The sequence below is a fragment of the Pelophylax lessonae genome (assembly GCF_965119305.1).
Source record: "Pelophylax lessonae genome assembly, chromosome: 6".
In the NCBI taxonomy this organism is placed as follows: Eukaryota; Metazoa; Chordata; class Amphibia; order Anura; family Ranidae; genus Pelophylax; species Pelophylax lessonae.
In genome coordinates, this window is record NC_138773.1 from 124,737,798 (window position 1) to 124,763,250 (window position 25,453).

At 44.2% G+C, this 25,453-nt stretch overlaps 1 protein-coding gene across 1 annotated transcript in view; it reads right to left on the reverse strand.

The window, feature by feature from the left end:
* LOC309557354 (multidrug resistance-associated protein 1-like) overlaps positions 1-25,453 on the reverse strand; it is a 330,716-nt gene that overhangs the window by 217,339 nt on the left and 87,924 nt on the right. The window contains exons 8-9 of the mRNA XM_082260034.1: positions 10,407-10,538; positions 9,525-9,746 (exon numbers count right to left, since the gene is read on the reverse strand). Of these exons, the coding sequence (XP_082116160.1) occupies positions 9,525-9,746; positions 10,407-10,538 (354 nt within the window). The remainder of the gene's footprint in view (positions 1-9,524; positions 9,747-10,406; positions 10,539-25,453) is intronic.

A 25,453-nucleotide genomic window follows, 5' to 3' on the forward strand; every position in this document is an offset into this window, starting at 1 on the left:
GTGCTACAGTAATGTCAAATCTTATATAAATATATATTTAGGAGCAACATATGCTGTTTCTTTTCTCTTTGGTGTTTTGGTCCTTTTAGGTATGGTCCTTGCCCCCACCTCCTCCATCTGTTTGCACTGCCTCTTTTCTATGCCTCACATATGTTATTCCATCCCTTGGGGTGAGAGCCGCTTGGTATTTTGGTAATACCAAAGGTTCGAGGCAATGCTATGTCCAGCTTCCTGTCCTCCTCCATTTCTATGATTGGTAAATGTGACGTGGCTGCCTCACATCACTTCCGGTGCCATGTCACTTCCGGTTCACGGCCACGACCGGAAGTAAGCAGGCTTTTGTTTGGTGTGGTCCCTCGCCATTACCCCAGGCTGAGTTTCCTTCGGCCTGAGAAGATGCAGGTGGGGAGGAACCCGCCCACTCTTCCTGAGTCCCTTACTTCAAATTGATGGACTCTGGACCTGGGGTGGCTTCTTGATGAGGGTGGAGGTTCACCTTCCAGATATTTAAAGCAATGAGGATATGGCCATAGTCTGTTTGGGGATCTCTGGGACATGGATGTGCTGTGCATCTGAAAATACAACCAGATTTTATAAGGTCATGAGCACTTCCTTTTCTTGGTGATTTGAAGTGATTATACTTAAATATGTTCCTATGGGAGATAAACTCTCAGGGATATGTCTGACATTTTATTCATTTAGACATATTTCTCTTCTATTCATTGATAGACACAGCTCCATATCTTCCACGACCCTTGGGTTATGCTGCTCTCCACAGGAGTAGGACACTAGGTGGAAAAAAGTTTGACTAAGCCCATAGGGCAGTCCCAGGGGTTATACTCCCACTTCCTGCTCTAGCTCTTCAGTTTGTTTCTGCCTAGTCAGGAGTAAGGACCTCGTTATTATTTTGTGAGTGAGGGTATTTTGACTGCGCGTCTGCGTAATGGCGCCCCCCCCCTCCAAAGGGACTCTGTCCTATTATGTCCTCTGTGGCGGGCGACCCTCTTATTTTTTTTTTGCAGGTCTAATAGGTGGTCCTTTTGTGGACCTTTAGCCGGAGTCTCCTTGCAGGACTGTGGTCGGTGACCTCCCCTGCTTGTTATGTTCTCAGGGGGAGCTTAGTATATAGCAACTTATCTGGGTCTGCGTCCACGCACTTCGGGTATTCTGACAGTGAGGATGATTCCTCTTTTACTGAACATGCGCATGCAAAGGCGCTGGTGGATGCACTGAATGTATTGGTGCAGGTAATTTTAAAAATTGTGATGCAGCCATTACTGCGCCAGAGGCGCCGGTTTCCTAGGGGCCGCAGTTCCTCAAAAGCGGCAGATGTTTTTTCCTACCTACTATGACAAGTTTGTCACGAGTCAGTGAACTTGTTCTAAACGGAATATGGCGGTGCTTGAGCGTTTCCATAGTCGGTTTCCCTTGAGGGGTCTCACCTGTGGGGGACTCTCAGGTCTCCAGGCTGAATAATTCCGGTGGAGGAGTCTCCGGTTTTTAAAAGATCCTTTTGACAGTAGAGCTGGGACTTTGGTCCGCCACATGTTTTACTGTGGCCAATTCCGTCCTTGGGCTGGTGTTCACCATAGATTTGGTCCCCTGACTTTCCCAAATGAGCAAAGATTTTGCACCAAGATCTGGAAGGGGGAACAGCCTCCACCTGCCTTTGGGGAGCTGGCAGGCTTTTATGGTCCAGGGGTTGCAGTTTGTCTGTAATGCCTCTCCGGATGCGGCTCACGTAGTCTCCGGGCTGTCCATGGCTGCAATGATCCTTCGGCGCATGATATGGCTAATATACTGGTTTGCAGACCAGGCAGTCTAGAAGGCCTTGTGTGATCTTCCCTTTATGGGGAATCGCCTGTTTGGGGCCTCTCTGGAAGGACCTCCTCCAGAGGTTTCTTTGCAGACCTGGTCTGGTATGCAGAGAGCGGTCCTTCCAGACCTGAGGACAAGGCCTCTTCTGCCTGAAGGGGCGCCATCACCCGTGTTTGGGGTGGGGAAAGACGTTTTTGCTTTCTCTGGACCCGTGGACCCCCCTGATTCAGATAGGTGGGTCCATGAGTTGATCGGCCCGGCTACAAGATCGAGTCTCCTCTTCTAGTGTGCTTCACTCCTTCCAACCTGCGTTTATCCCCAGACCGCCTGCGTGGTCTTTTCGGGGCGCTGAAAAACTTGCTATTAGAAGGGGTAATTGTTCCGGTCTCAGATTTAGGAACGTTTGCTTAATGGCTTTTATTCAAACATGTTTGCAGAGCCTAGAAATGAAAGTGAGGTACGTCCAATTTTGGACCTCAAGTTCTGAATCGTTTTGTGCGGGTACAGATGTTTCGCATGTAGTCCATTCGTATGGTAGTGGCACTCCTACTTCAAAGGGATCTTCTGGCCTCTATCGTTATTAACAAGGCTTATCATCATATTCTGTTATATGTAGGTCATTCGCACTTCCTTCGCTTGCCGTGGGCAAGGAGCATTGTCAAGAGGTCCCACCTCAGCCCCTTGGGCTTTCACAAGTGTTGGTTACGGTGTTGGCATTATTGCGTCAGCGGGGGATTGTGGTACTGGAGTACCTGGGTGATCTTCTTTGACGAGCAGAGTCTCCGACTGTTCTAACGTACAACCAGGAGATTACTGTGCGGACTAGGAGTCCGGGGTAGGAGTTTGGTTGGAAAATTGGTTTCCAGTTATTGGTCTTGGTTCCATCCACCTAGTTGGACTATCTTGGTATGTTCTCGGTCTCACCCAGGATGTTCCTCCCATGGGACAAGTTCCAAAATCTATCCACATGAGACCTCTGCAAGAGAGTTCCTTGCTATGTGAAGTTAGGATCCACAGTCTGTAGACAATCTGATCCTGTTGAGCCGGGGTAAGAGAAGGTCCCTACTTCAGTGACTTCGCTCTCCGTCGCTTCGACAGGGTGAATTTTCCTTCCCCTATACTGGACAGTGCTCACCATGGATGCCAGCCTGTCCGGGTGGGGTGGCGTGTTTTGACACAGATTGTTCAGGGGGTCTGGCCTCTGGAAGCATCCAGACTACTGATCGATATACTGGACACCTCCTCTGGAGGTGTTTTATCACCGGTGTCTCTGGTGGGAGACTCCTGAGTTGGTCCTGTTGGCCTCTCGTTTCCACAGGAAGGTGTTTGGGTTTGTGGCAGTCTTAGGATCCTCTGGCCGACGCCATGGATGCACTGGTGGCTCCTTTGGAGCCAGTGTCGTCTGAAATCCAGCTTTCCTCTTCTGGAACTTCTGCCAGGATTCCTGCGTGGGCTCGAGGCAGAAGGGATTACGGCCATCCTAGTGGCTCCAGACTGGCTTCGTCGGTCTTGGTACACAGATCTGTTACAGTTGGCAAGCTAGTAAATCAAAATTTAGGTAGATTTACCATCGCCTTTGAGGAGCGTACTTTGCGGATGTGAATCCCCAGGGGCTTTTTGGTGATTCGGAGTTGGTTTCCTCCAACGAGATGTTGAGCAGCAACTAGCCTCGGGTACCTTTAAGGGCCAAGTTCAACCATTGCCGCTTTGTTTTCTTCGTCCTTTGGCTACGCCTTCTGTGGTCTGCACCTTTGTTAAGGGGGCTTGCCACTTGGCTCGCCCAGTACGGTCTCCGTTACCCTCATGGGATCTCAACTTGGTGCTGTCGGTTCTTCAGTAACCCCTGTTGGAAAGTATTCGCGAGACTCTTCTGCTTACACTGTCCCAGAAGGTAGCCTTTCTTGATGGCTTTTCTCTTCTACATCGAGGGTGTCTGAGCTGGCAGCTGTCTTGTTGTTTACCTTACTTGGTGGTTCACAGAGATAGAGTGGTGCTTCGTACCTACCAGTTTCCTTCCTAAGGTCGTCTTTGGTTTCCATTTAAATAAAAGCATTGTGTTGCTTTCCTTGTGTTCTAAGCCTAAGCTACCTAAAGATATTGCCTTATATTCTTTGGATGTGGTTCGGGCAATCAGGGTATACCTGGTGGCGACTGAGTTGTTCCAACAAATCAGATTCCCTGTTTGTCCTTACGAATGGTTCCCGTAAGGGGCTGGCCACATCTTCTGTAACCTTTTCCAATGGATCAGGCAGACGGCGTGTCATATTAAAGGTCAGGATCCTCCGTTTTCCTGTTAGGCGCCTTCTGCAATGGTGCTTAGTGCCTCTTGGGTCTTCTGTCATCTGGCATCAGTGATGCAGGTTTGCAGGCGGCTACCTGTTCATCCGTGTACACTTTCACAAAATTTTCTAGAATAGATATGTTGGCATGTTTTGATGCCCCCCTTGGCCGCAAGGTTTTGCAGGCAGCTGCTGGAGAGAATTAGTCCTCTTTGAGGTTGAACATTTTTGCCAGGTGATCTCAAGTTGTTTCCTAGTTGTGCTCCTGTTTTTCCTGGTTGACCACGTTTAGCCTTTGGGAAGTATGTTTATTGCTGTGTTCTTCCCACCCCTCATTTTGACACTACTTTGGGAAATCCCAAGGGTCAAAGAAGATATGGATCTGTGTCCATCAATGAACGAAAGAGAAAACTGGATTTTTGTCTTACCGTAAAATCCTTTTCTCTGATGTTCATTGATGGACACAGCACCCACCCCTCTAATGAGCTAGGGGTTATGTTCTTCTGAAACTGCTTGTTACAAAACTGAAGAGCTAGAGCAGGAAGTGGGAGTATACCCCCTGGGACTGCCCTATGAGCGAAGTCAAACTTTTTTCCGCCTAGTGTCCTACTCCTATGGAGACCAAGGGTTAAAAAGATATGGAGCTGTGTCAGTCAATGAACATCAGAGAAAAGGGTTTTATTGTAAGACAAAAATCCAGTTTTTGATGTTTTGGGACTCCCAAATTATACATCCAGGTGGACAGTATATTGAGTCGACAGGGCATTCATAATTTTTTCTGGCTTGGGCTGTGCGCTAATGCTAGGATTCCATCTGAAGTTTATTTTAAGGTAATTACAACCTATAATTACTAATTAAAACATTTAACCTACAAATCTTGCCTATATACCTGCATGTATGTAAGCATATATGCAGCTTCCAATTATACACCACCCCAATCTTCCATTACTATTTTATCTTTCCCTCTCTCTTTTTGAACGCATTAGTTTAAGTTATTGACTGGATTTATATATACAATCCCACTTTTCTATAGATTTTTTGTTTCTGTATTCCGAGATAGGAACAGCCCTTAAAATCAGGGACAGTTGGGAGCTATGCAGAGGACTAAGTGGAAAGGAAGTTCCTCTCGTCCTGCACTCTCCCGTCAACTTGTACCTGCCTACATGCTTATTAATAACCCTGCACTTAAAAAAAAAAAAAAAAAATACCAGTCCTTACAATTAAAAAGCTTACCTGTCCTTATCTAACCCCCTACCACCACAACCGAACTCACTCCAATTACTGTACAGTAAGCATTAGCCAGTATTCCTATACAGCACTCTGAAAGCCACAATAGGCCCTGCGCTTTTTTGAAAGGAGATTCTTGCAATCTATTAGGTGCGCTCCCCATGTGACATTGCTCAGACCTGGTATAGGGACTAGTGTTCTTTATGTCAAGACAAGTGAACAAGTTTACCAGATTACTGCCAAAGCTGGCAATGCACTGATCAAATTTTGTCTGGTTCCTGATGAACCATAGGAATATTGTTTTTTGGGTGGCCTGTTGTGCACTCTTCTGATGAATATTCTTTGACTAAAATCCTATCAGAGCCACAAGCCATCAGAATATAGTAGCTGCAAGCCGACTAAAAAATTATTTGTGTGTATGGCTAACCTTAAAGTATCAAATCATACTGGAGGACAGCTTTAGCAGCTTTAGCAGATTGAAACTGGAAACCAAAACATATGGAAAAAAGTTTAACAGATTAAAAGAAGCACTTCAAAGCAGTGGTGGAGCTACCAGGGTCCCAACAGTCGCACTTGTGACAAGGCCCTGGTGTTCCACCGCTGTTGGGAGGCCCTAGCAGGGTTTCTAGTAGCAGGGTTCTGAGTTGAGAGCATCTCTCTCATATAGCTGAGAGCCGCAATTGACATTGACAGCTCCCCTTCCTTCCTCGTATGAAAGGGAGAGGAGACAGCCGATCTGCTCCTTCTCCCCCTGCCTCTCTCCTCCTGTGCGCATCGAGGGAAGTGTGAGCTCATTAGCTTCAGTGCACACAGGAGGAGAGAGGCGGGGAGGAGCAGATAAGCTGTCTCCTCTCCTATCCGTACAAGGGAGGAGAAAGGAGGGGGAACTGTCAATGCCAGCTCTGAGCTATATGAAAAAGACCCTCTCAGCTCAGAGCCCTTCTAAGGAGGCAGGCAGCATTGATGAGCACTGATAGGTGGCGCTGATAGGCAGAGATAATAGAAGGCACTAATGGGCACTGATACCTAAGAATGATGAGCACTAATAGGCTGCACTAATAGGCAGCATTGATTAGCACTGATAGGCTACACTGATGGGCATTAATGAGCACTGATGGGTGGCACTGATAGGGGGCACTAATGGGCATTGAGCACTGACAGGCAGCACTGATGGACACGGGATAGGCAGCATTAATGAGCTCTGATAGGTGGTACTGATGGGCATTGATGAACACTGATACGTGGCACTGATGGGCATTGAGCACTGATAGGCAGCACTGATGGACACTGATAGGTGGCATTGATGAGCACTGATAGGGGGCATTGATAGGCTGCACTGATGATCAGGGCACTGATCATCAGTGTAAACAATGCACTGACATTCTTACCATTTAATGGCTCACCTTTTCTCAGACAGACACGGAGTGGGAGAAAAAAGGCTACCAATAAATGGCAAGTCTGTTTACATGTGATTAGCAGATCACATGGTAAGAGCTTCTGTGATTGACCCTTTACCATGAACTGTGATCATCCAAAGGACACAGCAGTCACAGAGTGTGCTGGATGCATGCCCCAGGGGCACGGGAGAGGCAGGGTCCTGGCAGGATGTCTACGGACACCCTCCCAAATTTGGAAGCCCATGGCTCGGATGGAAGGGGGGTGTCAAGGGGGCCCATCATGGTTTCTTGTACCGGGACTCTGAAGGTTCTAGTTACACCTCTGATTTAAGGATTTCAGTAGCAATTCAAAATTCACTAATCTCTTCAGTAATTTAGACCAGGTAAGACAACTAGGTGGACTTGTCATTATCGGGTTAGCTGGTCTGGGGTGCATCAAATATAAAGTTGGTGTGAATATAGCAAAGCCTTACCAGTGATCCCTAAGAAAAGTGGCGAGTTAAACAAATGAAAGTGATAATAAGCCCCCACATAAGCCTACAGAAGTGACTAGAATCAGGGCGATACACGGTGATTACTAAATTCCTCCTACATAGTTTGTACCTGTTTATCTGCAATATTCTCTCCTCCTTGGCCTTCCAAAGTACACAATTTAGTGTTTCTCAGCTTCCAGGAGGTGGACATGTGATGTCACACACTGCATAGCACAGAGCTGAGTGTAATCTGAGACCTGTGTGGAGGGAGAGGACACCCCCCACTCACACATTCCATTGGTTCACATGCACATCTGAGGCCATCAATCACCTACTGAGTGCTGGGGGGCTCACTTTGGATTGCCTAGTGCGGGGGAAGCACACACTGTGAGGATATGGTTTGTTTATTTTTAATTTCAGGGGCTTTTTGTTTTTGGGGACATCCTTTCACTAGACATGAAGTGAGGGAAAACCTTTAACAGGTGCTCTAGCCTAATTATATGTATTTTTTATGTTTTATACATGTATATAAATTGTGATTGTAAATTGTATACAATTTTATTGTATTGTAATTGTATGAAATTGTTACTGTTTTGTAGTATACTGACATCCAGTTGCAGTTTTGGGCCACTAAAACTTGATTTTAATGTGATTTTGGAATGTTCCTCTGTCCTTCTTTCTGTTTAGTGCTGCTTGATTTAGTCCTACCTAGTCCCACTTTTTCCATGTTCCCTCCGGCAGTGTAAAGCCCCGTACACACGCAACGATTATCGGCCGTCCGATCGTCCGTCTTTTGTCCAGAGTTGTGATTTGTTGGTTGGAATGTGCCTAGACTGCACACGAATTTTCTCGCCCAACAAAATTCTACTTCAGAAGTGATGTCATGTGTTGGGTTGCTTTCTTTGTGTTCTTTCTTCACTGAGCATGCCCAGACTTGCTGATCAGATTTTTCCCTGTCGAAATCTGTACTGACTGCACGAAAATCGGCCGTTGTGTTGACGGCCAACAAAAATTTTATAGTCTGCACACCAGATTTTTTTCGGCCAAAAAGTCGGAGTCGGTTGTCGGAAGCATCATACTAACAAGCCGAAAATCGGCAGATCGGACGTTGGCCGAAAATTCCCTGCCAATTTTCGACGCCTGTGTACGAGGCTTTCGTTTTTCGCAAAGACTCAGGAAAGTCACTGTTTTCTTACAATTCAAAAGACTGAAGAAAACAATCTTCTGTACTGCATTTAGTAAAATTGTGTTAGATTCAACTTCTGTGCCATATTGAAGAGTTAAGCTGCCTGTGGATGGTGCAAGTCAGCAGGTAACCATACCGTCCAGACAGACTGTCTTAGCATATCATTTTAAAGGGAAGCATACAAAAATAAAAATTAAATAAACTGAAAGAGGTTTTGACATTCCTCTACTTAACCTAAAAAAGTTTTTACGTCTCTATGTTGCTGAGATTTCCTATTACTTCCTGCCCTGGAGACAATCATTTTACAAGACACGAAGTAAAAAGGAATCTCTCCAAAGGAGCTTCCTATTGCCTTAAAACCTAAAAGGGATTTTGTTCATCCCCCAGTCCTCTATCCAAAACAAAAAATAAATAAATACACTAAAAGCAAGTGTGCAGCAGGGGCCTCAGAAAATACCAAAGGCATTAGGATCTACATGCCAGCAAAGCAATTTTGATATCAAAGACAGTACAAATATTTCACAAGTATTATTTTAAAAGCAAAGTGTAACAAATAATGTTGTGCACTAATCCAGACCAGTCATGGACAGGTAAGCATCCTTATATTAGGACACAATGTTATTTTACAAAGTTCTGCTAATTCTATATAATTTGACATTCTTTCATTTATTTGGTGCTGATGGACTAGAGCTGATCATTTGGCTAGTACTACTAAATGTATTAACCACTGATCTTCCGTGTGAAAATTATTACATATTTTGTATAAATTGTAAGGTTAGGATCATAGGACCTATAAGTGGTTAGCGTGCATTTGGACTCTATGTCTACTCTTGTAATTGTGTTTTACCATAATACATTTATGAAGATAGAAGTAAGAAAACAATGTATCCACTTATTTATATCAATCTAAAGCAGTCCAAAAACTGTAAAAAAAAAAAAAAAGAAAAAGAAAGGTCTTTAGGATTTTATGTCTGAATGTGACCCCATTACTGACACTAGGGAGAGGTGGGCAGCATCTAAAATAAGGGAAATGAATTGAAATGTAGTCTGGTAACCAAGTTATGGACCCCCATTCTATTTTATGTTCAGTTTATCATTCACTTGTCAATATAAATGCCATTTTTTAGGAGAAAGTGGTGATTACCTCATTAGTTCAGGACTGATGAAGAGGAATGCAGTGTACAGAACCATTAACAGGACACTCAGCAGGTAGTAGGGACCAAAGGTTTTGAAGATAATCTTTAGGAGTGAGTGATTGTTCATCTGCATGCTTGGACTTTTCAGCAACACTTCGGTTTCGTCATCTTGCAAGATCTGAGTGTCTTTTTTTATTTGTGGCTTAGAGAATGTAGTGCGTACCTCCAACCTGTTATTGAGAATATATTATAATATTAACTGCATAAGGAATTATGTTTAGTGAATTTTTCTAATTCAGAAATGTGAAATTCAATTTCACTATTTTTCTGCACCCAGTTAATCTCTGTGTTTGCATCTAGCGCAGCCTCAGACTTTTTGTGCTTTACCTACAGGAGATGTACCACCATGCGCTGGCCTTGTATTTAAAACAAAACACTGTGTAAAATATAGATACCTTTTTAATAAAAAATAGTTGCTCTTCTGAAAATGTTATGTATATTTATTAATCTTTATAAAATGAGTTCCAAGGTATATGATGCAAAACAGTTCGTTAAAAAAAAAAAAAAAAAAAACACTTAAAAATCGAAACTCTTGTATAATGAATTGGCAATGGCTCATGAAGTATACATAGTGAATAGGGAACAGTGAACAGTAATCTTCTCACAGTTTTAAAGACTAATGTCTGGCAAAAAAGTTAATTCCCTTTCCTATTACGACATATTATCTCCTAATAAACTACATAATGTCTGAAAGTAAAATTAAGAACACATACATTTGTATCTAATATGTAAACAGTTAATGTGAAAATGCAATGGTTAGATTATTATAGAACAGTAATAGGAATAAATAATATGTTTATAGCAGTTTTTAAAATCTAAAAGGCACTTACAGCTTGATTTTATACCATTCTTTCTGTATCTCTTTTGAGAACCTCTGTAATATTTCTTCAGCTGTGTCGGATTTCCTCAGGGACCAAATATCTTCAGCTTTTAATGGTTGTTTGTAACCTCTGAACATAATCCTTATAAAAAAAAAAAAGAAAAAAAGAAATTAAAAAAGTGACAGGATAAGTAGGGTAGTGATAGGCTAGTACTAACCAATATAAAAATGTAATGCCATTTTTTCATAACTTTTTATTGAGACAATAGGCAAATTCATGATATAAGACTCTGACTCCTGGCTTCAAACAAGGAGTGATTTTTATGGTGGTTAACAAGCAATTTCTTTACTGACATTACCAGATAATCTCTCTGTGCAACAAATTATTAATCAAATGTCAGAGGAAAGAATTGCTTCAATGGATAAAAACTATTTCTCACTATTAGTTCCAGAGTCAGATCAGAGAGTAAAAGGAAAAATCTCATCAGATGGCAACGGTTGTAAAAACTCCTTTTAATTTATACACTTTTTTGGCTAGGTCCAAATAATGTGAACTAGAAAACATTTTACCCCTAAACTGTAGCTTTATGCCAAACTATACTCTTTAAGGCTCCATTCACACCATGGATCACAGCAGTGCACTCCGTTCAGCCGGTCCAGGCTGTGCAAAGACTCCAACTTTAATGTCAGGATCCATGCAGATGCCTGGATCGGCAGCTGGCTCAACCTCTCAGCGAGCCTTTGGCTGACTGAGCCAGTCGTTCCCGCCCCCTCTACAGCCCAGAATCGGTGGGATAGAGCAGAGAGACGGTGACTGACAGTCATCGGCTTTCTGCTCAGAGTGGAGGAGAGAACTGAGCGATTAGACCGCTTAGTTCTCAGTGCAGAGCTGAAGAAAGACATCAGGCTGATGATGCATGCACCTAGATGAATATAAAATGTTTTTTTTTTGGTTTTTTAAACCCATACTTCTCTTTTAACTAAAACTGCCAAAAATCACTTGGCTGCAAATCAATACATAAAGCATGCAGAGATGATCAAAAGGTGGAGGTATTCTAGTAAGCACACCTAATTCAAAGACTGCACTGTATTTTTTGGCCACAGGTCTCAGTCTAACGATCAGAAACCAATGAGAGTGGTTCCCAAACATGTGATCAACATTATAATCAATTATGGTGATCATTTGCAGGTTGAAGGTTTGTAAAAACGTATCAAGCCTACAGTTGTCAAAAATGTGTTATACATGATTAAAAAGATTACATTTGGTAAAAAATGGTTGTGCAAAACAAATAAAAATGCTGTTTTTCACATTTTATGTCCATCTTTCATCTCATAATAAAAAACATATAGGCGGTATTTATTAATTAAATCAATGTACCAAATAGGATTTTAAGGATAGGATTCATTGATGATTTTCGCAAGTTGAAGATCAAGCATGAAGATACCAGCTAGTCTAAGTTTTGTAGCAAACAATACAGAGATCAGAAAAACAGGGGAGAGACCTGTTTTCTGTACTGTATCCTAAGAAACAGATTTTACAGATAAGTCAAAAACCTATTGTCTTAGTCATACAGCACAGGACACAGGATCTTTAGTCTTTAACCTCCCTAGCAGTCTGATTATGTCCAGATGTCTGTGCTAAAAGCGGTACATTGTTTTGCATGGAAATCTGTTCTTTTACATTTTAAAACTCACCTTCTCCTGTGATCCCCCGCCGTCCTCCCCCGCCGTCCTCCCCCTGTTCTCCCGCTGTGTGCTTGGCCGATGCCGGCACCTGTCTTCCGGTTCCCTTACCTGCAAGCGTTGGGATGCAGAGGGGTGGAACCGGCGGCAATTTCAAAAATGTAATTACACTAAATGACATAATACAAAGTTGTGATCCTGACAGATTACACTGTATCATGCCATTTCACCACAGGATTGCACCTGGTGACTTTTCCAGTGCCCTGCCTGTGCTTTTCCAGATCTTTGTGCCTGGAAAATTGAGAACGACCATGGCGTACAAAAAGGGTTCTTTTTGCGCAAAAGCGCTTTTAGACGAACTGGAAAACAGCGACAGCGAAACTGAGTTACTTGAAGAACTGAGCGATAGCGATTCGTGGGAAAATTCGTCATCAGGTACGGAAAGTGATGACAGCGATGAGATCTCTTTCTGGCACATAGCTCTGTTTGAAATTCTGAAGAATCATTTGATATACTTCCCAAATTCCACAAGCTATGTGCCAGAAAGAGACATCAGAATCGTCGCTGTCGTCACTTTCCGTACCTGATGAAGAATTTTACCACGAATCGCTATCGCTCAGTTCTACAAGTAACTGAGTTTCGCTGTCACTGTTTTCCAGTTCGTCTAAAAGCGCTTTTGCGCAAAAAGAACGCTTTTTGGACGCCATGGTCATTTAAAATTTTCCAGGCACAAAGCACTGGAAAAGCACAGGCAGGGCACTGGAAAAGTCACCAGGTGCAATCCTGTGCTGAAATGGCATTATACAGTGTAATCCGTTAGGATCACAGCTTGGTAGGATGTCATTTGTGTATTTACACTTTTGAATTTGCCGCCGATTCCACCCTCCTGTGTCACAATGATCGCAGGGAAGGGAACCGGAGGGCAAGTGCCGGCAATTGGCCCTGCACAGAGTGGGGAGAGAGTGTGAGGATGCCAGGGAGGACAGCGGGAAGGACGGCAGGGATCGCAGGGAAAGTGAGTGTGATTCTGGGGTAATCCCGAGTGTGGCTCAGGGTTACCGCTTTTGGTACTGAAAGTTAACCCCAAGCCACACTCGGGAATACCACCAGGGGGGTTAAAGTAGAACTAAACTTCTTTTTTTCCATTTTGAATAGGGCAAGGGAGAGTCATAACCCCTGTCAGTTTCTTTTTTTGCATCTGTGTTGGGGAGATTTCCCTTTACTTCCTGTCACATAGCCAAAACAGAATCCCTTGGGAACCTCTAGGTCAGAACTAGTGTCCCCATTAGAAGACACAGAAGCCAAATTCCAAATTTTCGGAACAATTCAAATTCGGATCCGTCGAAAAATAATTGACTGATTTGAATTCTGTGTTTAGAATAGCGGATTGTCGGGACTGCCACTAACAGCTGAAATTTAAAAAAAAGAATGCCGGCAATAAAAAATTCAGAAAAAGAAAACAGCATGGGGTCCCCTCCCCAATTAATACCATGCCAGGTCCTACTCATTCACATAGGGGGGAAGGATCTGGGGGCCCCCTTGTTAAAGGGGGCTTCCAGATTCCAATAAGCCGCCCGCCCACAGACCCCCCACAACCACTGGCCAGGGTTGTGGGGAAGAGGTCCTTTTCCCCATCAACAAAGCACCCCCCCCCCCCATCCATGTTGAAGGCATACGGCCTGTTATTTTTCTTTTTTTTATTTGGGTGTGGGGATCCCCTAAAATACATACCAGACCTAAAGGGATTTGGGGGGACCCCACAGAGAGCAATAAAAACTGACAGGTATTCTGATCCATCTCCACTCTGTCCAGAACTAAGCAAAAAATAAAATAAAATGTTTCCTTTAGTTGTACTTTAAACATTCGGACATTCAAAAGTGAGGGGTAGGAAACACCGCAAACAACGCCAACAGACACATGAAACTAACAGATCTGGTAGAGTGCACCTTAAAGTGTTACTAAACCCACAACAGTAAAATCAGTGTGTATATACAGTAAAGCATGCTTGTTCTACTTACTGTGGAACCTAAGAGGTTAATCCTCTGTGTTGTATAAAAAGGCTGTTTGATCATGTCTCCTCTGATCCTCACCTTCTTCCAGTGTCTCCCAACTCCTCTACGGATATTTTAGAGGCCAAAACGACAAGCTTCACATGCTCAGTTTGGTGTGTATTGCCAGAGAGCTTTTATTTCTTGGGAGAGTTACACAGTTACATATAGTTACATAGCTAGTGAGGTTGAAAAAAGACATCAGTCCATCCAGTTCAACCTATGATGTGTGTGTGTGTGTTTGCTTTTAACCGTACATTGTAAACCCCTGTATGTTGTGGTCTCTAAGGTGCCCATCTAATAGTTTTTTGAAACTATCAATGCTTCCTGCTGATACGACTGCTTGTGGAAGAGAATTCCACATCCTTACCGCTCTTACAGTGAAGAACCCCTTACGCACTTTAAGGTTAAACCACCTTTCCTCTAGTTTTAGTGAGTGGCCGCGTGTCTTATTGTATCTCCTTTCTCTGAATAGTTTGTTCCTTATGCTAGGGTCGCCAGTACAGTATTTGTACATTGATATCATATCCCCCCTCAATCGTCTCTTCTCCAGAGAGAATAGGTTCAGTGCTTGTAGCCTTTCCTCATAGCTGATATCCTCCATTCCCCTAATCATTTTTGTTGCCCTTCTCTGGACTTTCTCCAGTTCCAGCACATCCTTCCTGAGGACCGGTGCCCAGAACTGGACAGCATACTCCAGATGTGGCCGGACCAGAGTCTTGTAGAGTGGGAGAATAATCTCTTTATTTCTGGAGTGAATCCCCTTTTTTATACATCCCAGTATTCTGTTGGCTTTGCTTGCGGCGGCTTGGCATTGCATGCCACTGCCAAGCCTGTTGTCTACCAGTACCCCCAAGTCCTTTTCCATCCTAGACTCACCCAGAGGTTTCCCCCCTAGTGAGTAGCTTGCTTTCTAGTTTCTGGCCCCCAGGTGCATTACTTTACATTTTTCAACATTAAACCTCATCTGCCATGTAGTTTCCCACCCCGTTATTTTGTTCAGGTCCGCTTGCAAGGTTTCCACATCCTGCATAGAAGATATTGGCAAGCCTAGTTTAGTATCATCTGCAAATACTGAGATTGTACTAGATATCCCCTCCTCTAGATCATTCATGAATAAATTAAACAGGATTGGTCCCAGGACAGAACTCTGGGGGACCCCACTTTCCACACCCGCCCAATCCGAGTACTCCCCATTAATCACCACCCTCTGGACTCTCCCCTGGAGCCAGTTCTCTATCCAGGTACTCACCTTATGGTCCATACCTACCTTCCTTAGTTTGTACAGTAAGCGTTTGTGGGGAACGGTGTCAAAGGCCTTTGCAAAGTCCAGATACACCACATCCACAGGCTTTCCCTTATCTAGGTGGCTGCTCACTTCATCGTAGAAGGTTAATAGATTGGTTTGGCAAGAACGATTTTTCATGAATCCATGCTGATTACTACTTATAATACCGTTTTCATTACTAACGTCTTGTATGTGGTCCCTTAACATCCCCTCCAAAATTTTGCAGACTACTGATTTTAGGCTGACCGGCCTATAGTTACCCGGGATACATCTCGGCCCCTTTTTAAATATTGGTACCACGTTGGCTTTTTTCCAATCAGCTGGCACCATACCCGTCTGTAAACTATCCTTAAAGGATCAAGAATAATGGTCTGGCAATCACCTGGCTGAGCTCATTAAGAACCCTCGGGTGCAAGCCATCCGGTCCCGGGATTTATTTATGTTAAGTTTCTCTAGTTTAGCTCTAAGTCTATCTTCTGTTAGCCATGGAGGCACTTCCTGAGGTGTATTATTTAGTCCGGCCTTACAAGCAAGGTTTGTGTAGCCCCCCGATTCTTTTGTGAAGACTGAAGAGAAGAAATTATTTAACACTTCCGCCTTTTCTCTGTCCTCAGTGGCCATATTTCCTTTATCTTCTTTTATGGGGCCAATGTGTTCTGGCCTCACTTTCCTACTGTTTATATACTTAAAGAATTTCTTGGGGTTCTTTTTACTCTCCTCCGCTATATGTCTCTCGTGTTCTATTTTAGCCGCCCTGATTTCATCTTTACATTTCTTATTACACTCTTTGTAATGCTTAAATGCTGCCAATGACCCCTCAGTCTTGTATTTTTTGAAGGCCTTTTCTTTAGCACTAATATACATTATTATGTTGGAGTTTAGCCACCCAGGGTTTAGTTTTGCTCTTTTAAATTTATTTCCCTTTGGAATGCACTGGCCAATCCCCTTGTTAAGTATGCTCTTGAAGCACTCCCATTTTTCCTCCGTGTTCTTTGTTCCCAGGGTTCTATCCCATTTGATATTTTCTAGCAACGAGCGCAGTTTAGGGAAATTGGCTCTTTTGAAATTCAGTGTCCTTATATTACCCTTGTGTTTCCTATTACTGTAATTAATACTGAAACCAATTGACCTATGGTCACTGTTTCCTAAGTTGTCCCGTATTTCTATATCCGTGAGCAGGTCTGTATTGTTGGTAATCAGTAGGTCAAGTACCGCATTGTTTCTTCTCGGTGCATTCACCATCTGACCCATGAAATTGTCCTGCAAAACATTTAGGAACTGCCTAGCCTTGGCTGAGTGCGCGGTTCCTTCTGCCCAGTCTATATCTGGATAATTAAAGTCCCCCATTATAATGACATTTCCCATCCTTGCTGCCAATCCTATCTGTAACATGAGGCTTGCCTCACCCTCCTCCCTCTGGTTGGGGGGCCTATAGCATACGCCCAATATTACCTTCCCCGCCGTGTCTTCCCTTTGAAGCTCTACCCATAGGGATTCTGCCTCATCCATAGCTCCATTATTAATATCATCCCTCATATTTATCTGTATACTGTTCTTAATATACAGACATACCCCTCCCCTTTTATTACCTTCTCTATCCCTGCGATAAAGGGAATACCCCTGAATGGTCGCCATCCAGTCATGGGAGCTGTCAAACCAAGTCTCAGTTATCCCCACAAAATCTAAGTCCTCCTCAAACATCAGCAGCTCCAGCTCTCTCATCTTGTTGGCCAGGCTTCTGGCATTGGTATACAAACCTCTTAATTTTGATCGGTTACATATATTCTCATTTGTTGTTACTAGGCTGCTCTCTTGATTTTTCCCCATACCCACCCTGGGTTTAGGAGCTCCGAACACCCTACCGCTAATGTCCCCATTTCTGCCCTCTGAATCTTGCTTTCCACTGGCTAATTCTACATCTGAACCCTCCCCCCGTCACCTAGTTTAAAAGCCCCTCTAACTTTGTGGCCATCCTCTCACCCAGTACGGCTGCACCCTCCCCATTCAGGTGCAATCCGTCCCTACCAAAGAGCCGGTGGCCGACTGAGAAGTCGGCCCAGTTCTCCAGGAACCCGAAACCCTCCTTACTACACCAGCTCCTCAGCCACTTGTTAACTTCTCTAATCTCCCGCTGCCTCTCTTGTGTGGCTCGAGGTACAGGTAGTATTTCGGAAAATACTACCTTGGAGGTCCTACTCCTCAACTTAGCTCCTAAGTCCCTGAAATCGTTTAGGACTCTCCATCTTCCTCTGCCAATGGTACCCACGTGTACCATGACAGCTGGGTCTTCCCCAGCCCCACCCAATAATCTGTTCACCCGATCCGCGATGTGCCGAACCCGAGCGCCCGGCAAACAACAGACTGTTCGGCGCACACGGTCTTTGTCACAGATTACACTGTCTGTCCTTCTAATAATTGAGTCCCCTAACACCAGCACCTGTCTTTCCTTTCCCTTTCTCCCGGCCTCACTGGAGGAGTTCTTCCCCTGGCAGCTAGGGGCGTCACTCTGCTCCAGCAATGCTGGTCCCTGACTGGTTTCCCCAACATCACACAACGGGGCGTATCTATTGGGGTGCTCCAGCCCAGGATCAGCCTCCTTGCCTTGTCCCCTTCTACCCCTCCTAACTGTCACCCCTCTACTCTGCTCTGATGCCTGCACCTCCAATACTCCGCCCACCTCTGTGCAGACCCCTGCCTGCACCTGACTGGTACGATCCTGGCTCTCCTCTGGTATGGACATTCGTCTCAGTGTTGCCAGCTGCTTCCCTAGATTCAGCACCTGAGCTTCCAGGGAAGCAACGTGCTTACATTTTGCGCATTTGTATTCGCCCTCGATCACATGTCTGAGGAACGCATACATATCACAAGATGTACACCGAGTCTCCACACCCGCCGGGCATTGTACCTACTAATCTAATGGGGATTCAGCGATTTAAGTCTATCCTATGTGGCTATTTCCTGGCTTCCTAACTCTACCTTCTCACCCTCTGGTACTCCGCTACACTCGCTTGACACTCAGTTGCACAACACTCACAATCTCACAGCCCGGTCAGTCGCAAAAGACTCACAGTCGCACAGCTTGGTCAGTCGCACAAGACTCACAGTCGCACAGCCCGGTCAGTCGCACAACACTCAGTCGCACAGCCCGGTCAGACGCACAACACTCAGTCGCACAACACTCAGTCGCACAGCCCGGCCAGACGCACAACACTCACAGTACACTCAGGTAGCAATAGGTACTCCCAGACACTCAGGTAGTAATAGGTACTCCCAACACTCAGGTAGTAATAGGTACTCCCAGACACTCAGGTAGCAATAGGTACTCACAGACACTCAGGTAGCAATAGGTACTCACAGATACTCAGGTAGCAATAGGTACTCACAGATACTCAGGTACTACACTACACCCTCAGTCACTGTTCAATCTCAGTCACCAGTCTTACTTACCTAGTGTGTGTCCCATTAAGCCTGTCACTAGCAGTTCCTGGCGGTGATTCCTCTCTCAGTCGGTCAGTCTCCTCTCAGCACCCCGCCTCCCTCGGTCACTTCCCGGTCAGCTAGTCTCCTCTGCTCCTCTCTGTGGGGAGGGGGGGGGGTTCCCACACTGCTCGCCGCAAGGGACGGTTTACTGCACGCCGCCCGCAACAAGGGGGAGGGGGGTTACCGCACCGCTCGCCGCCCGCTCTTACTTCAGTGGGGGGGTCTTAGCACCGGACGCCGCCGCCGCAACAAGGGAGGGGGGGTTACCGATCCGCTCGCCGCCCGCTTCCTTTCAGGGGGGGAGGGGGGGTTCTAGCCCGGACGCCGCCGCTCTTCTGAGGGGTGGGGTGGGGGGTACTCAGTCCTTCAGTCCCTCTTGGTCCTCTGCCGATGCTGCCGCCGCTCAGATGATCCTCCCCTTCAGTCACCGGACACCTCGGTTCCCCCGAGATCTCCCGCACTCGCACCGGCTCCCCCCGCAGCACCTTCTCCTCCTCCTCTCTCTGCACACAGCACACGCTGCACGCTGCCTGCACGCACACACACAAGTTTCTGCTTCCGGTTTCCGGCTTCTCGCAGCTCTGTCCAGCCCTTCTCTGCAGCAAATGTTCACTGTATGTGTTTAGCACAGGGCCAATCAGCACTGTCCAGACAGAGGGTCAGGGATCCTCCAGTCTTATAGGGCAGTGAGAGCAGAATGAAAACTCTTCCTACAAGCTTTAACCAGACACTGACACAAGTCCCAAGGGTGCTATATACTGCTGATGAGAAAAGGTATTTAGCAGTTTATAATTACTAAAACTATTGCATGTCCATGTTCTGTGCACTGTGGGAGACCAGATATAGTGAATGCAGGGTCCTGGGTTTAGTAACACTTTAACCTCCTCCCACTTGTGCTAAAGCCGAATGATGGCTACAGTGCAGACTCATATTGCTGGGAGGGCATCTATTGACGTACGAAGAACCTGCTTCCCGCGCACCCCCTCTGGCACACATTGGGAAGTGTCTGTGATAGCTGTGTGGAGGACAATCACAGGTCTTGATAAATGAACAATCACAGCAATCTTTTATCATGTGATATCTTTGTCCAATCACAAGCAATCACAAGTGTAAACAAATTAGATCATCAGCGGTATATAGCTCTCCTTCCCTCACACAGAAGCCGAGTGTGAGGGAGGGAGAGTGAACTGTGCCAACTGTGAGTTTACTGTTCTATTCGTCAGTGCTTTGATTTAAGGAAGAATCCATTTGGCAAACTGCCATGGATGCAACCCAGATTGTATGGTGGGGCCTTAAAGGAGGCATCTAGCCTTTTATCCACTGGGTCCTTGAACACAAGATTATCCACTACAGTAAGCATCTTGTTTAAGACAAGAGATGGAAGGGTCCACAGCATTCTCCAATCCAATAATCCAATTATCCAATAATAGGATATTTCTGATCACAATGTATTGGAACAGCAAATAACCTCTCAGTGTGAGGCCACCATACATCAGGACTCTAAGAATGCATGAACTTGAAAGGTTTTAGCAGGCTTGGTAATTGTAGGGACTCCATGCTTACCTTTGGGTGAGCAGGCTCAGGCTGCTCTATTGCTAAACAGCAGTGTACAGTGTTAAATGTGTAGTAACTGTATATTTAAACTTGGATATAATTTCAGCTGAAGAGGTTTCATCCTGACCCGAATTGAGATCATCCTTGTCTACCTCTTACTTATACAGAGTGTCTGCAGCCAAGCCAAAATAAAGTCAGAAATGCAGTCACGTGAGGTCTGCGGTTGTGACCCCAGTTATCTAAGGCCTCCAAAAGGACTCAAATTTTGCCCATGAAAGCAGATCATGGGGTTGATTTACTAGAAACTGGAGAGTGCAATATCTGGACTAGCTAGCTAACTCTGAATAGAAACCAATCAGCTTCTAGGTTTTTTTTCAATGCTTAACTAAACAAGCGGAAGTTAGAAGCAGAACAAAATGAAACAAGCGAGCGCTAATAAAATATTCAACAAGCAGTCAGCACTTATAAAGGTGAATATACAACCTTAAGTAAACCCCAGAATAACAAAAAAAAGTGCAGTGCTACATAAAATATAGTGAATGTCCATATATTAAATAATTACTGTATAGTCCCATGTGCAATTTATCCTATTATGTAGAAAGTCCTTAATAGGTTCCAAAGTTCAATCGTGACCGTGTGGTGTGTCACATACCTACCTTCCTTAGTTTTGAACAGGATTGCCCCCCCACCAGATCACCAATGGCTGAGAGCACTGATCGGGAGTCGTTAAGCTGCTGGTTTTCCAGCATGCTCGTGTAGCACTACTCCCACGGGAGCTGCTGGTTACGGGTTCCCCTGGGTTACCATTAGCAACAATAGAACATTCTGGCATTTTCCCAAGTGTTTTGCCTCAGACAAGAATCAGTACAGTATCTTTGGTTTTTATGTTTTATTTGGAACTTGGATAGGAGAAGGGATGAGTGGGATACTCCAACTGAATAGAACTATACACAATAGGCAGGGACGACTTGAATAAATGCTAGTTAACGCTAAGTAACGCCCACAACGATTAATCATCCAGCGACTAATCAGCTAGCTGTGTTTTCAAATATTGTGTCACATTTATTATATTTATTTTATATGCCTAGATGGGTTTCTTCCTGAAATTAGGTTTATTGCGCTCAACGTGAGCTGCTATTTAGGACATCTTTATTTTTACAGCACTGTTTAAGCATATTAACCGCTTGCCAACCGCCGCACTACTATTTACTGCGGCGGTCAGCCCCTCACAGGCAAAGCGACGTAGTACTACGTCGCTAGCCTGTGAGGGTCTCGGGAGCAAGCGTGTGCCGCCGGAGGCGCGCTCCCGCTCCCGCGTTGTCACGGACCCCCCCCTGCGCGTGTGACCGGTCACTCGCGATCGTCGGTGGAGAGGGAGAAAGGCAGACGGCTAATGTAAACAAGCCGCATGTCATTCTCCCCTGTGTAGGAATAGTGATCATACGGTTCTACTATGTAGGACCGTTGATCACTGTTCCTACACCTCAAGCCACAGCCAATCACAGTTAGAATCATGCCCCTAGGGACACACATAACCCCTCCCTCTCAAAAAAAGTTAACCCCTTCACTGCCAGTGTAATTTTACAGTAACAGTGCATATTTATAGCACTGATTACTGTAGTAATGTCACTGGTAACCCCAAAAGTGTCAAAAATGTCAGTCAAGGGTCTGATCTGTCCGCCGCAATGTCGCAGTACCGCAAAAAAAAAATTGCAGATCGCCGCCATTACGCGTTAAAAAAAAAAACAAAAATGACAAAAATCTTTCCCTTTGTTAGTAAACGCGATATCTTTTGCTCAAACCAATCAAAATACGCTTTTTGCGATTTTTTTTTACCAAACATATGTAGCATAAAACAAATAATGTTAAAAAATTTTGATTTTTACATTTTTTTGGGGAATTTCATATAAAAAAATGTGAAAAATATTGTTATTTTTGCAAAATTGACGCTTTTTTGGTTTATAGCGCATGATCAAAAAATCGCACAGGTGATCAAATACCACCAAAAGAAAGCTCTGTTTGTGGGAAAAAAATTTGTTTAGGTACAGTGTCGCACGACCGCGCAATTGTCCGTTAAAGTCACGCAGTGCCGAATCGCAAAATAGGCCCTGGTCAGGAAGGGGGTAAAATCTTCCGGGGCTTAAGTGGTTAAAATGTGAGTGTTTTAACGATTTTAATTAAAAAATTTCCTTCACTGAATTACATAGTGGAGTCTTCTGCTTGTGTTCTTTCCAGCATATATGTGGATTTTATGAGGCGGAGAAGACTACAGGAAAGTAGAGTCTCTGATGCCATTTATGTGATATACTAGAACTAGACGAGGGTGCGCTTTCCTACACACCAAAAGGCCATGCACCATAACTATGCACTAGCATGTCTCTAAGAGTTCTACCTGTTCTGTATGTGATCATGGGTTTTTTTTCAGAAGGGTTTTAGATAGATCTTTGTCAATGTGTAGCACATCACCCCCTTAATATTTTTTAATGATATTAAAAATTTTACCAGATTGATTTGAGTATTTCCCTATGCATGCCTGCGTTATCATCAGTCTTGGTCTGTTTTTGTCCAAGTAAAATATCTCTTGGGACAGTTTTCATAAGACTTTCTTAAGTCACTGAGATTATAACCTCGTCTACTAAGCCTCTTAACCAATTGAAGACTTTCATTTTGAAAGGCTACATCAGTAGAGCAGTGTCTTTTAGCTTTCATAAATTGGAAAACGGCAATACATTACAGCCATAAGCAAGTTTAAATGATATTTTTTCCTTTAGAAACGTCAGTATTGCTGCAGCAGGCTCCATACATCGTACAGATGCGCCACTTTACAGGAACATTAAGGGGACCTTCCAGGCATGATATTTAAAGGAATCTTTCATTTTTATCATTTCACTATAAGCATCAATAAAATCACTGCTCCTTTAACCATCTCAATACTGGGCACTGTCACCCGCTTCCTTTACAGACCAATTTTTAGCTTTCAGTGCTCTCGCACTTTGAATGACAATTACTATTGTACTGTTGGCTAAATTTTAATCATTTTGTTCACACAAATAGAGCTTTCTTTTGGTGGTATTTATTCACCACTGGGTTATTTAGTTTTTGCGATACAAGCGAAAAAAGAGTGAAAATTTTGAAAAAAAAAACAATATTTTCTACTTTCTGTTTTAAAACAAGCCAAATAAAATAATTTTCGCCATAAATTTAGGCCAGAATGTATTCTGCTACATGTCTTTGATAAAAAAAATCATGATAAGTGTATGATAATAGGTTTGTGTGAAAGTTATAGAGCCTACAAGCTAGGCTACGTATCATTAAAAATTGATCAATCCTGATGTGGCAACTATCGATCTCATTTCCTGAGGCCCAAAAATGGCAGGAAAAATACACCCCAAATTACCCCTTTTTGTAAAGAGGACAGCCCAATGTATTTATTAAAAGGCATAGTGAGTTTTTTGAAGTTGCAATTTTTTGCCCACAATAGTTTGGGTAATGAAGATTTATTTTTTTCCACAAAATTGTCATATTAACAAGTTATTTCTTACACATGGCATAGATAAACTTGCAATTACACCCCAAAATATATTCTGCCACTCCTGAGTATGGCAACACCACATGTGTGAGACTTTTCCCCAGCCTGGCCACATACAGAGACCCAACATCCAAGTAGCACCGTCAGGCGTTCTGAAGGCATAAATTATACATTAAATTTACTTAATTTCAGCACCAGGACAATATAATTACCGACAAAATGACCCTATTTTGGAAAGAAAACACTTCAATGTATAGTCTACGAAGCATAATGAGTCTTTTGAACGTGTCATTTTTTTCCACAAGTTTTTGGAAAATGTGCAAAGAAAATGAAAACATGTTTTTTTTTACATAAAGTTGTCAATTTATAAGTTAAATTCTAACACAAAGCATGTACATAGCAAAAATACATTCTGCTACTTGTCCTGAGTATGGCCATACCACGTGTGAGACTTTTCCACAGCCTGGCCACATACAGAGGATCAACATCCAAGTACCACCGTCAGGCGATCTAGGAGCATAAATTACACATTTAACTTCCTGATTACCTATAACATTTTTGAAGACCCTGGATAATTTTTTGGCCATGTGGATAGATGTGCGCAGATAATTCCTGGGCCAGATGTGTGACATATGTTGATCACTGGGATGTGGCAGATGTTCCCTGGGCCAGATGTGGCAGATGTTCCCTGGGCCAGATGTAGCAGATGATTAGAGACAGATGTGGCAGATTATTAGAGACAGATGTGGCAGATGATTATAGGCAGATGTGGCAGATGTTTACAGACAGATGTGGCAGATGATTATGGACAGATGTGGCAGATGATTACGGACAGATGTGGCAGATGATGTGCCCCAGATGATTAGAGACAGATGTGGCAAATGATCACGGACCGATGTGGCAGATGATCACGGACTGATGTGGCAGATGATCACAGACAGATGTGGCAGATGATCACAGACAGATGTGGCAGATGATCACAGACAGATGTGGCAGATGATCACAGACAGATGTGGCAGATGATCACTGGGACAGATTATTTTACTGGGGCAGATGTGCGACAGGTGTTTTTACTGTGTTGGGGACACTAGCTAGGTGATCAGTGAGTAAAAAGCAGTAAAAGTGCTGTAAACTCACTGATCCTCGGCTGGCAGCACAGATCCGCTTTCCTTCTCCTCACTGACAGGCTCTGTGTGAGGAGAAGCCGAGCCGATCGCCGCGACAACGGCTGTGTTTACATTACATGACAGCTGTGATTGGACACAGCCGTCATGTGATCAGGAAGACCAATCACAGAGCCCTCCTGCCGAGCGGTGTTGCGCTGTGTGTGGGGGGCACAGACACATCAGGATCGTGCAGCTACTTTGGCAGGCGGCCGCGTGATCTCCCTCCTTCTGAAGGATGTTTAGGAATGTCCATTTAGAAGGAGGAAGCTCCCTACCAGCCGTATATGTGCGGTGTCCAGGTGGAAGCTG